We start from the raw sequence: 11,860 nt of genomic DNA, 5'->3' as shown, positions 1-11,860 counted from the left end.
GCGCTCCGTGCCGCCGGCGCCCGCGGCGGGGCGGGGCCGCGTCCCTCTCCGCTCACCTCACGTGACGCCGCCGTCTCATTCCTCCTCCCCGACACGCGGTCAGGAAGTCGGTGGCTCCGCCCCTCTACCACCCGCACTCAACCAATCACCGCTCCCGCCTTCGGACGCGGCGCTCCGCGCCTCCCGTCCCTTTAAGGAAGCGCCGGGGCTTCTGATTGGCTGCGGAGCCGAGGCGGGGCGGGGCGAGGCGCGGGGAGGCGTGGCTAGAGCGGAGCGCGAGGTTGAGCGGCCCGGTGGGTTGCAGTGCGCCTGCGCGGAGGCCGGGCCGGCGGCGGCGGGGCTGCACCTGCGGCCGCCGCGGGGCGGGGCGGGGCGGGGCGGGAGTCGCCGGCGGGCGGCGAGCGCGGAAATGCGGCAGCGGCGGCCGGAGCGGCGGAGGTAGCCCGCGGGTGGTGGCAGCCCATGTGCGAGCCGCGCTCGGGGCGGTACCGCGTCCTCCCCTCCGTGCCCGCCCCCAGCGCCGTGAGCCTGTTACCAGCGGCCGCGCCTCCGCCCCGGGTTATCTCCGCACCTGGGCCGCGCCCGTCGTCGTCGTCGCCGCCGGGAGGATGGCGGCACAGCCGGCGGTGGCGTGTGCCTGCGCCGTGGCACCGGGAGACGACGGCGAAGAGATGAACGGCAGGAAGGTGGCTCTCATCACCGGCATCACCGGGCAGGTAACGGTGGGGGCTCCCCTCGTTCCTGGGCTTTCCCCGAAACCGCGACGGAGGGCTTGGCGTGGGGCTGCCGGCAGCGTTCGCCTTCGCAGGCAGCGGCCACCCTCCCCTCGTCCCTCCGTCCGTCCATCCGGCGCGTCCCCCCGGCTCCGTTCCCAGCCCCTAAAGCCGGTTGCGAGGGGGCGGCGGTCCCCGTGCCCCTCACCGACCGTGCCGCCGGCTCTGCGGCTCCCTCGGACAGCCCCGGCCGGGTCAGGGACGGACAGACCGCCCTGAGGTAGAAGGCTGCTCTGGCCTCACCCACGTGTGGCTGGGGCTTTGAAGTGGTTTTCACCAGGTGTGTATGGGGGGTGTGTGTGTGCATCACCTTTATATCTCGGCTTTGGACTGTCTTATAGTAACCTGTACCAGGAATTTTAAGAAATCGGCTAAACCTGTGCTGAGGTGAGGTGTGAAGTGAGCAACAGTGGGAAAAGAGCCCCACAGAGGAAAGACAGTACCAGGAGCCAGTGTTGGGACTCTTCATCCTGGTGGTCTGAAGTGGTGAAGGTAGCAGTGCAGTGGTACCGGTGCAGGTGTCAGGCAGCCTGCAGTCAAGTTCGATCTGAGCAGGTTTGTCACTCAGAGGGGCTCTTTGTCACCTGTCCCTTTGACGTACTGGGCAGCCATGCATTTACAGTCAGTACCTGCTTTATACCCAGACCTGAACGGATGACAAAAGCATCTCCCTAGGCCGCTTGTTTTGTATCCATGTGCGTTCATTGCAGTGTCCAATTTTTTTGGCTGTATTACTCGTAGGGATAATGATGCTCTCAGAGTCCTGGTGCTTTGAGCAGAAGGTGCAGGAGAAAGGGGACATGGAAAGAAAAAACCACAGTTTCCCTTGGAGCAGCTTCTGCACTGTGGGGAAAAAAAAAAAACAACAAACAGATGTGCCGGTGGTGAGTTTTAACCTGGTGAGACCTGCAGGAGTGTTGATATATGCAGTTTGTAGCTTTTGCTGCTACAGTCCCAACAGGCAGCTTGGATATTTGGGTTGGATTGTTTGTCCACACAGAGGTCTGCATTGTTGTGTCTTTGCTGGCAAGTGGGTGCTAAATGAAAGCTGTTCTTGATACGCTTAGTCATATTTGAGGAACACCTTAATTTGCAATGTATGTGTTGCCCACTGCCTGGAAAAAAAACTGTGCTGCTTGCACATTACTTATCCCTTGGAATGTGCTGAATGACTTCTGCTCCGAGGCTGTATCTTCTGTGATTGGTATAACCTGTTAAGTAGGTAATGTTATATAGTAAGCATTAATGCTCATCTTAGAATCCCAGTGGAACAGCTTTTTTCCTTTATGGGTTGCATTTAATCAGCAACAGCTGCGTACATGGAAGAACTTCTTCCCCTTCAATTGTGACTTGTCATGGTATGCTTGCAGATCCACTTGTGAGGTGCTGGTGTGGATTGTTTAGGAGGCCATGAGCATTGTGGAAAAGTCAAAACAAACATGTTGCTTTTTCACTCTGAGACACTGTTAGTCAGTGCTATTTTTTTTTTTTATAGTAGAGCAGCCACCTGACCCTTTGTGAGGGAGTAAATCCAGAGACAATGTAGTATTGTAGCAGCTCTCATCTGTTATCTAAGAGAACCTGCACTATACTTTAAATGTTCACCTGCTGTTCATGTTTTACCTCATTATGTCTGTTCTCATGTGTTCTTATAACACTTCTTGGTGTGTGCTCTTCCCATGGGTTAGCAGCTGTCTGCCAACAGTGGGCTGAGGAGACCCCTCCAAGTGGCTGTCTGACAAGGACATATATAAGTATGTCTGAGAAGAGGAAAAACTAATAATCTCTCTGTACTAACATTTTTGCTTGATGTTTATTTTTAGCAAAAGCACAGTCAGAGCTTTCCCAAGGACTACTTTGGTGCTGTGTGAACAGTCTTCCAGTTTGTTGACAGAAGTACGTTTGCTTCATCAAAGATAGTAAGTTAGAGGCCTGTAGCTACAATGTCCTGATTCTTTCAGTACTGTACGCTCTGTTGTCTTTTCTCTATTTTCAAAGTAGCTCTTCCATCTTAATTTAACTTTTGTCAGGCCTATTATTTAGCATTGGAACATATGGAGAACCAGAGCTTGTAAAGGCCTGGGAAATTTGAAAGTTAGCCAGTGAGGTTGAGTGCTTTAGTGAGAAGGCTATCAACTCTTGGCTTAGGATGGAATTTTTACATTGAGGGTGGCCTCTTTTGGGATCCTGTAGTCCTCCATCATTTTGAGATCTTCTGTTAGGAGTACTCGTCCCTTTTTTCTTAGATGAACTTTAAAGAAAGTCACCATAGTACTAGTTCCTTACCCCTCTTTCACTCCCTTTCTTTATTTTTACGTAATAGCTTTCATTGTGTGTGGAGAGGCCTCACCCAGAAATGGGACACCCGGATTCTGTTTCTTACCCGAGAATAGGCAGACTTGCATGCCCCACCTCCTGGGAGAAAGTCCTAGTGCCGTCTGTTTTTAAACTTAATTACCATGTGTAAAATGTACAAATATGCTGGAGTGGAAGCTAGACCTCAGGCTTTGTCTTTCCCAGATAGTTACTTTAATTACTGGGCTAAAGAGAGTTGGTGTGTTTCACATTGTTCCTTGGAACTGGTGCTCTTTCAAGGTAAGAGATAAAGGGTTGGATCCCTTCAGACTGAGGAAGTTATAGAACAGAATCAGATGGTAAACTCCCCTTATTTAAACTGTGGCTTTCTGCTACAGCAAATTTCCTTTAAAAGTGAGTTGGCACGGTTGCATTCTATAAGGAACCTGCTTTTGTTTGTGTGTGGCCAGTGTACTCTGAGAACGTTTGCTGAACTAAGGCCCTGTAGTTCCTGGTTCCTGGAACAAGGGTAGTTGGGAGATAAGTATTGAGCTAACTGGGCTATGACAATTTTAGGCAAATACGGAGTTGTGCTTTTGTCTTTAGAGTACTCTTGGGCCAAGCAAGGTGTGCTGCTTGAACTGTAGCAGCCCTTCCTGAGTTGAGATGATGCTACAGCAAGTGTGCTTAATCATAGTGTTGAAATCAGAGAACTCATTTTATTTTTCAGAACTTCTGTGTAGCTGTGAACATCTGGATTGTCCATCTTTTCCACTGACAAAAGATGGGATTTTTTTTCTGCTATGATGGACAAAGAGTTGAGCTCAGGTAGGGCTGTGTTTTGACAACAGGGCAATTGACGGATGATGCAGCTTTTAACTTTTAACCATGGAGATATGGCACAGCTGTAACTTCTGATTCATGGACTTCTAATGGGATTCATAAGACTTTACAGGATTCCAGAATAGGAAGGGCTGTCTACACAAGCTCTGCTGTATAGTGAATGACTGGAGGCTTGTGCTGTGTGCCAGCTTACTACACCACTTAACAAAACCAGCTCACATGGCTTGCTCCTCTTCTAGATACAAGGTGTTCAAAGGACAGGTCTCTGCAAGGGTGTATGTGTTACCGATAGGAAGGTGATTTTGTGACCTTTGGCCAAATAACAGGAGTTTGCAATATGCGTAGTGAAACTACAAAGGAAAACAATTTCCATCATTGTATGGTCAGGACTCAAAACAGCATTCTGGGTGCAAGGACTGGACCTTAGTCTCTATGAAATCAAAGCAGATAAATGAACCTCTGCAAATTCTGCATTTACCCGTGGGGTTAGGGTGAAATCGGTATCATTCTACCACTTGCATTACTGATAAGAGGCTCTAAGCACATAGCCGGTGGTGTTGTATGCTCCTATGTGTTACTGATAAGAAGGTGATTTTGTGACCTTTGGCCAAATAACAGGAGTTTGCAATATACATAGTGAAACCACAAAGGAAAACAATTTCTGTCATTGTATGGTCAGGACTCAAAACAGCATTCTGGGTGCAAGGACTGGACCTTAGTCTCTATGAAATCAAAGCAGATAAATGAACCTCTGCAAATTCTGCATTTATCCGTGGGGTTAGGGTGAAATCGGTATCATCCTACCACTTGCATTACTGATAAGAGGCTCTAAGCACATAGCCGGTGGTGTTGTATGCTCCTTTTGCAGTATTGAGATTTCCCTTATCTCCTTTCTCACATCACAGCAGCGGGATGAACCACACTTCACTGTTTTGCTAAATGACTTCCAGAGCGAGGCAGTTGCTGTGGTTGGATGGATAAAACATTTCTGAAGTGTCACGTAGGTATTGGTCTGCTGGTAGGCTACTTGTGAGTAATGCATAGCACTTTTTTCTTCATTTAAGGAAGAGCATCTCAAATGAAACAAGCCTGTTGTGTGTATTAAAGTGAAAATACTTTTTTACAAAACTAGAATGTGACTTTTATTAGAAGAGTGTTTTCACAATGCAAAATAGATGTGCTGGACTCTTCAAACTTTGATACCTTGAAGAATTACTCTGTAAAAATGGGAGTTTTGAATCAAATACTAGTATAACTAACAAATTTAATTCTAGATATGCAGATATATCTTGTTTCTTATTTGGGGGAATCTGCTAAAGCAGTACTTGTTTGACAGAATTGTTTTCTAGGGACTGTGACTAAATGTCTATTAAAGTTGCATTTAAGTACCTTTCTGGAAATTCTGATTGCACTGCAATCAGTTTGATTGTCTTTCTGTACGTTGGTGCTTGTAAGAGTATTTAGATATTTGACTTCTTGGAGAAATACCAAGAAATACGCTGGCTGAGTAACTACGAGGTTATATGTTGATGTTTCTACTTTTCCCCCTCAGTCACTGGATTATGAGCATGAATAATGTCTATCTTGTGTCTGGTGCTGTCGTGCTTTACTTGGAGAGACAGTAAGGTAAGAGTTTGTAGACCAAGATCATTCAACAAACACTTATAAAGCTCAGTTTTGAATGAAGCAATGCACTAGAACTTGAGTGTCAGTATGTGGCCAGAGGCTATTGCAAATCGTAGATGAAGAAAGCAGTTGTGTTTCTGCCTTGTGAGAGTTCTTACAGTAGCAGTACTAGCCCCAGCTTCTGCTGCCTTGCCTGCAGTTCTGCCAAATTCAACTTCCATTTGGCAAAACGTAAGGTAGCAGCCTCAGAAGTTTCAACCAAACCCTAAGATAGTGTAAATATGACTGACAAGTGTGCACGCAGAAATGCAAGAACATTCTCTTTAGTTGGTTGACATAGGTAGAATATGGGGTCTGCCTCTGTCTTTCTGGTATCAGAAGTTCAATCAGTTGCTTACAGCCTTTACTATTTCTGTAATGCACCAAGAGCCTATACATGTGTACTGCAAGTTTTATGCAGGTGTTACAGTTCAGAGTTTGAGAGGCTAATTATATCGAGGGGGGGGGAAAGATACTGAGAAAGCAAGATTTGCTGTTGTCAGTTGAGGTTAAGTTGTTTTGGGTTTTTCTTTCTTTTTTTTTTTTTTTTTTTTTTTTTTTTAAATCTGGCTGTTGAGAATGAAACCAAGCAAGATAGACTTTGTGGGGCAAACTAACAGTAATAAAAGAATGTGACTCATTGCTTAGCATTTAAAAAAAAAAAAAGTAACGAATAGCTGGTATGGAGTGTGGCTGTAAAACTCTTTGATGCTCTGTGGCTAAAAACTTTGGCTGTTGGAGAAGAAGTGTAAAGGAAACAGTTAAACAACTTTTTAGAAAAGCTTTTTTTTTTTTAGTATTGTGATCAAGTGGTGAGGTAGGAATCTTTGTCACTGGCGGGTGTGTGTATACCTGGAAGGCAGATATAGAGAAACAGTATAGCCTATTGTACCAGAAAGAGGACATGAGTTTGCCAGGTGAAGGATAAAATCTGAAGGATTGCTTTTCTGCATAGAAATAGGAGGATAGTTTTTGCTGAAACTGGCTAAAGCTAAATATTAGCATTGCTGCCTTTTCATTAAAACAAATATTGTCTTGGCATCTGGCTAAAGCTAAATATTAGTATTGCTGCCTTTTCATTTAAACAAACATTGTCTTGCTTGAAAGCAGGTATGCTATTTCAGTTGCTGTCTCTGAGTAATCAAGTGTTGTCTTGAGTGAGAATTTCAGCTTTGTTGAACATCCTTATCTCAGTTTGAGGATGCAGAGATGTAGGAACACTAATTTGGACAGAAACTGAAATACAAGAAATTTCATTTAAACTTGAGAAGGTGTGTGGTGTTTGGGTTTTTTGGGGGGGTTGTTTTTAATTGATGAGGGTGGTCAAGCACTGGAACAGGCTGCCCAGCAAAGTTGTGGAGTGTCTGTCCCTGGAGGTATTCAAAACTGAACTGGACATGGCCTTGAGCAGCCTGCTCTAGTTGGCCCTGGCTTGAGCAGGGATCCTGGAGTGAGTGATCCACAGAGGTCCCTTCCAGCGCAAACTTGTATGACTCTGAGTCCTCCACAGTATCAGAAGTTGAACATCTGCAATTTGTGACAAGATGGCATAAGCGGCTTGTTGAAAACTCTGCAGCAAATGAGTAATGGCTGTGGCATGAAACCCAAGCTTGCCTAAAATATAATTCCAGGTCTTTCCCTTTACAGGGTATAAATAAGAAGTTTTGTCCAAAACTCTTGAAAAAGGTATTTTATTGAAAAGTAGTATAACAAATAGTGAAGTGGGAGACTATAATATCTGAAAACAGAGGTCCTATTTTTAGAAAGATGCCTGAATATTGATTGTCTTGGCTCCCCCTTTGAAGGGAGGAAGGTTACCACATAGTCTAATTCAGATAGTGCACTGACCTTTGACCAAAGAAATCTGTAAGTATGTGGCCCAACGCTTTACTCTTTCATCTGTGTTTCATACTCTACAACAATATGTGCAGACTGGTGGGGCTTTTGTCTTCACCAAGAACTGGGAGTCCAGGACATGGGTTGTTCTCTGTGCCTGCCCAGAGGAGCCCAGCTGTATTCCATTGCCTTTCAGAATAGTGCAGTTAGTAGTGGTGTCTGAACATAAGTGAGCTAGAAGATATTCATTGTAAAATGTATGGCTGGTGGAGGATTAGTTCATGTGTGTCTTGATGTATTAACTACCCTTTTTTCTTTCCATCTTTGTACAGCTTTACTCAGTGTTTGTGACTGCCAGTGAAGTCTATTCTCTAGTTGCTTACTGGAGAGGGAGGTTCTGGTAGCCTGGCTCAGCCAGCAGGTATTAGCTCAAGGACCAGTGCAGGCAATCTGATTCCTTGCTGTTTGAACAGGATATGTACAGGATGTGGGTAAAAAACCATTGTGAACAGCAAGTGAATTATAAGGCACTGTATACTGTGATGTGTACCTGCTGTGAAAGTAGATAAAATACTGAAAATGTTCCAGGAAAAATAAAATTATAAAGTTCATGTTAATGGTGTTAAGATATGAAACAGATAGAAGCATGGTACCCAGTTTGGGTTTGGGAAGCTGACTTCCTCCAAGCAACTCTTCTCATGAAAGATTCTGATGCTGTGGATAGTCATAGGGAGCTATTGCCACTTCTGCCCAGACTGACAAGGAGAGCAGAATATTCTGTTGCCAGCAGCATGCTACTTGCCTAGTCTTGGGTTTTTTGGTTTGTGGGTTTATTTTTAGTTTAATGAAGAGTGGTGACTGTCAGTGTAGACAAAACCTGTATTTCTATTTCCTAAATTTTTAAAGAGTTGAAGCATCCTCTTCTCTATGTACCTACAGCCAATCCAAACTGAAGAGAGAACTCCCATGAAAACCTTTTTCCTGTGGCTTCGTACTCCCCCATTAAGTTTTGGTCTTTTCTCCTCTGTCTCTTTCAGATCCTTTTGGCTGTTGAGTTTCTGCACAAGGGAGTCAGTTTCTTAGAAAATAGGTAGCTATGCAGAAGGACAAGGAAAATGGAGTACTTAAACCTGCTGATGGCCTGAAGAACACATCAAAGGTTACTGCTCTGATCCATGTAATCCAAGAAAACTGAATAAAAGGTTTTTCAGTGCAGTTGTGATATGGGTATTCATCCTAGTGGTGCTTCCTATTGCCCACACCTTCTCTGAGGAGTACTGAGACTGAGTTTCTTTACGCTTAACTATGCTTTCATTTAGTCTGGGAGGCAGGAAGTACTTTCTCTTTCTTGACAATTTCTAGCAGCTTTTTCCCAGCTTCCTCAGACTTCCGGGTGAAGTAGAGTCCTGATTAAGTATCTGTTCTTACAGACTTGTCAGCTCTGCTTCTCCACTGTTGCAGCACAACTCAGCCTTATTTTGGAAAGCATGGTTTCCTTGAAGCAGTGGGTGAACAATGACACAAGAGCAAGTCAGCAGTGTGGTAGATGTCTAATTTCCTCTCACAGGTGTGTGCTCTTTCTTGCTCTGAATCTCTTCTTGCTACTTTGATTGCTTTTTAGCCAAATGAGCAAAATAAAAGATTTTTTTTTCTTAATGTTTTTGTCACCTCCTGTTTCTTTCATATGAATTCACTGATTGTTTTTCAGGACCTCAGCTAAGGAATTCCTTTGGGTTACATGTATATGAACTGGGGGGGGTGCAGCTATGTCCAAAACTTTCAATTAAGCAAAGCTATAGGACATGAGGTAAAAGAGTGGAATTCTCTCCAGTCTCCTCTAACTATTACTGGAAAGCCCCTATAGCTTGTTCTGTTTCTAGGGTGTGCACAGACTTCACAATCTAAATCCATAATTAAACTTTTGTAAAGCCTGCCAAACAAGTTTGTGTAAACTAGCTTATCTGTTGTAACCTGTGCTTTTTACATGTGTCATTAAGCAGCTGAACTTCCTCATATGCAATGTAAATGTTGCAACAATTTTTCTTTTCATTTATTTACAAATGCACACAAAGTGGTATACCTAAGGCAGGCTTCCTTCTTCAGGAGTATTTCTTGTTAAAGTCTCTTTTTTTTTTTTTTTTAAAATGGTAAACATGAATTTTGCTTTGTAACTCAAGATCATCTGACAGTAAGCAAATTAAGTCTAAAGACTTGTCCATTGACTTTATGATCTGGTTGCAGTTAGTTCAGTGATAAGTACCATTGAGAAGCATTTGATACTGTACTGAGACAACTCTATTGCATTGAATAATGGTACAGCTTGCATCATGCAGTCAAATCGGTCAGTTAAAAGTTGACAATATCACAACACCTTTGTAGTGATGCTCAGCTAAGTGCAGTGATCCAATGTGTATGTTGGCCGCAAAAATGTACTTGCCTTGGGTATAGCATGCCACAGATCTTGGCTTTTTGCAAAGAGCTTCCAAGTAGATAACTAGCTTGTGCTGCATTTGCTGTGCTTGAACATCTTTGAAACAATGGGAATATGCTTGCTCTGGAAAAACCTGACTAACTATTAAATATAGTAAGATAAAGTCAAATTTTATGAAAGGTTTTTGCAGGGCTTTGCTTTAGCTGTCAGTTGACCCATTTATTGGTGCTTGGAAACTCTTCTCAAGGGAGAATTCCTACAGCCTGCGGTGAAATCTAATGCAGAAAGAAAAAAATTGCCATGTTGAATGTCTAGTTGGGTGCTTTTGCTGTAATGAGAAGATACCTTGTCTCTGCTGCATATCTGACACCTGCATTGCTATTAAATATGTGCCTCTTGGCTTTTTTTCCTCTTCCAAGTTCCTGAGGAGTTGATGTTCTTTGAGTGTGTTATGTATATCACATAAAAATCTCTAAAGCTCCACCTTCCAGGACAGTGCTGAAGCGTGTGGTAATAGATACACTGTCAGGTCTGCTGTAACTGTTCTTAGGTATTCATAGGCACTTTGAGGTAGCATGTCACCATCCTGCAATGGAAGCCTTAAACCACCCAACCCTCCCTGCCACCCCAAAATCAGAAAACATGTAGCAACTTGAAAAGGGTAGACAATTCTCTTAACTGTATCCTGTAATGTCTGAACCCATGCCAGAAGTAGCTTGAACATATTTGCCATTTTATGAATGGAAATAAGCCTTTCCCAAGGTGTGTAGAATGGTATATATGTCTAGAAAGAAATAAAACCTGAAGTCAGGCAGGGAATGCTCCTGACTGCTCCTATACACATCCTGTTTCTGATTTTTATGCTTCTAGTTTGCTATGGTGCAGTCCTATCTGACTGCTCTTGTAGTCCTGACCTGTACACTTCTGTTGGTGCTATTCTGGAATGGGGAAATGACATCTGATTGTTTAGGCTGCTACTTGTCAAATTGCAGGCATGCTGTCATGGGGTGCGCTTATTTTGTTTGCTTTTTTCCTAACATTTGTTTCATGCATGCAGGATCTTTTTAGGTGCATTAGCAAAGGCTGGCTTCATTAGTGATAATGGTGGTGACCCGTAGCTTCCTCTCGATTGTGATTTCTCCTTTAGAAAGATAAGGAACAGCCACTCTATCTTTGGCTGCTGGTTGGTGCTGCCTTTAGCACTGATATCACTCTCTAAAAGCATAAATGTTAACTGTGGAGCAGGTTCGTTTTTGAAATGCTGAAATTTCTGGCTCTGCTTTCTGGATTTCCTACAACTAAATAATTGTGGTTTTGGTGTCAGTGTAACTTTTCACATGATTACACAGTAGTAGTCTGTCAATGTATTCCTGCCAAAATTTAGCATGCTGTTTGCCTCTGAAATTAAAATACTATTAAAATCCTATGAGATGTACAATATAAAAGGGATACAGAGGTCTTGAGACCTACATGCAAAATATTATATTCTGCTATCTTGTAGGTGACTTTGTGAGGTATCTGTGTTGCATGAGAACGCTTAAGAAGACAGAGCCCAGAAGCTGCTTTGTTGGTGCTGATTTGGCCATTAGTGGTCACGTGTTGCTCTGCTGAAGCCTAAGCCTGGTCTGTACCAGCAGAACTTCACAGCCTCTTTGTTTACAAGTTGTTGGGGTTTTTTCCCCTCAGTGTTTGCAGGGATGCTGGAAGCTGTTTCAGAATCTGGCTGGCCTTTGAACAGCAGCGGGGGCTCTGTGGTTGTAGGTCTGCAGGCTCACTAGCATACATAATTTGATTTTTTGAAGGTGAAATAAAGTTGCAGAATTGTTCTTTAAAATGTGAAGGCAAGGAAGTCATAAAGACTAAGAGTTAAACTTCAGTTTATGTCCTTACCAGTCCATTTTAGGGAAATAGTCATACTTGCAGCTGATCTGAGACTGATCTGCAGTGTGTGGTTTTGCTTCATGTATTTGATTTCTTAAAATTCTGAAGGTCACCTGATAATGCATTAAATGTTCCT

General features: G+C 43.8%; 1 protein-coding gene across 1 annotated transcript in view; it reads left to right on the top strand.

The window, feature by feature from the left end:
- The first annotated feature begins 341 nt into the window (after window positions 1–341).
- The window catches only part of GMDS (GDP-mannose 4,6-dehydratase), a 425,077-nt gene continuing 413,558 nt past the window's right edge, over window positions 342–11,860 (top strand). Inside the window, exon 1 of the mRNA XM_075052276.1 lies at window positions 342–716. Within this exon, the coding sequence (XP_074908377.1) occupies window positions 609–716 (108 nt within the window). The 5' untranslated portion in view covers window positions 342–608. The remainder of the gene's footprint in view (window positions 717–11,860) is intronic.

The sequence above is a fragment of the Buteo buteo genome, chromosome 20 (assembly GCF_964188355.1).
Source record: "Buteo buteo chromosome 20, bButBut1.hap1.1, whole genome shotgun sequence".
NCBI lineage: Eukaryota > Metazoa > Chordata > Aves > Accipitriformes > Accipitridae > Buteo > Buteo buteo.
This window is presented reverse-complemented; position numbering and strand designations above follow the sequence as displayed.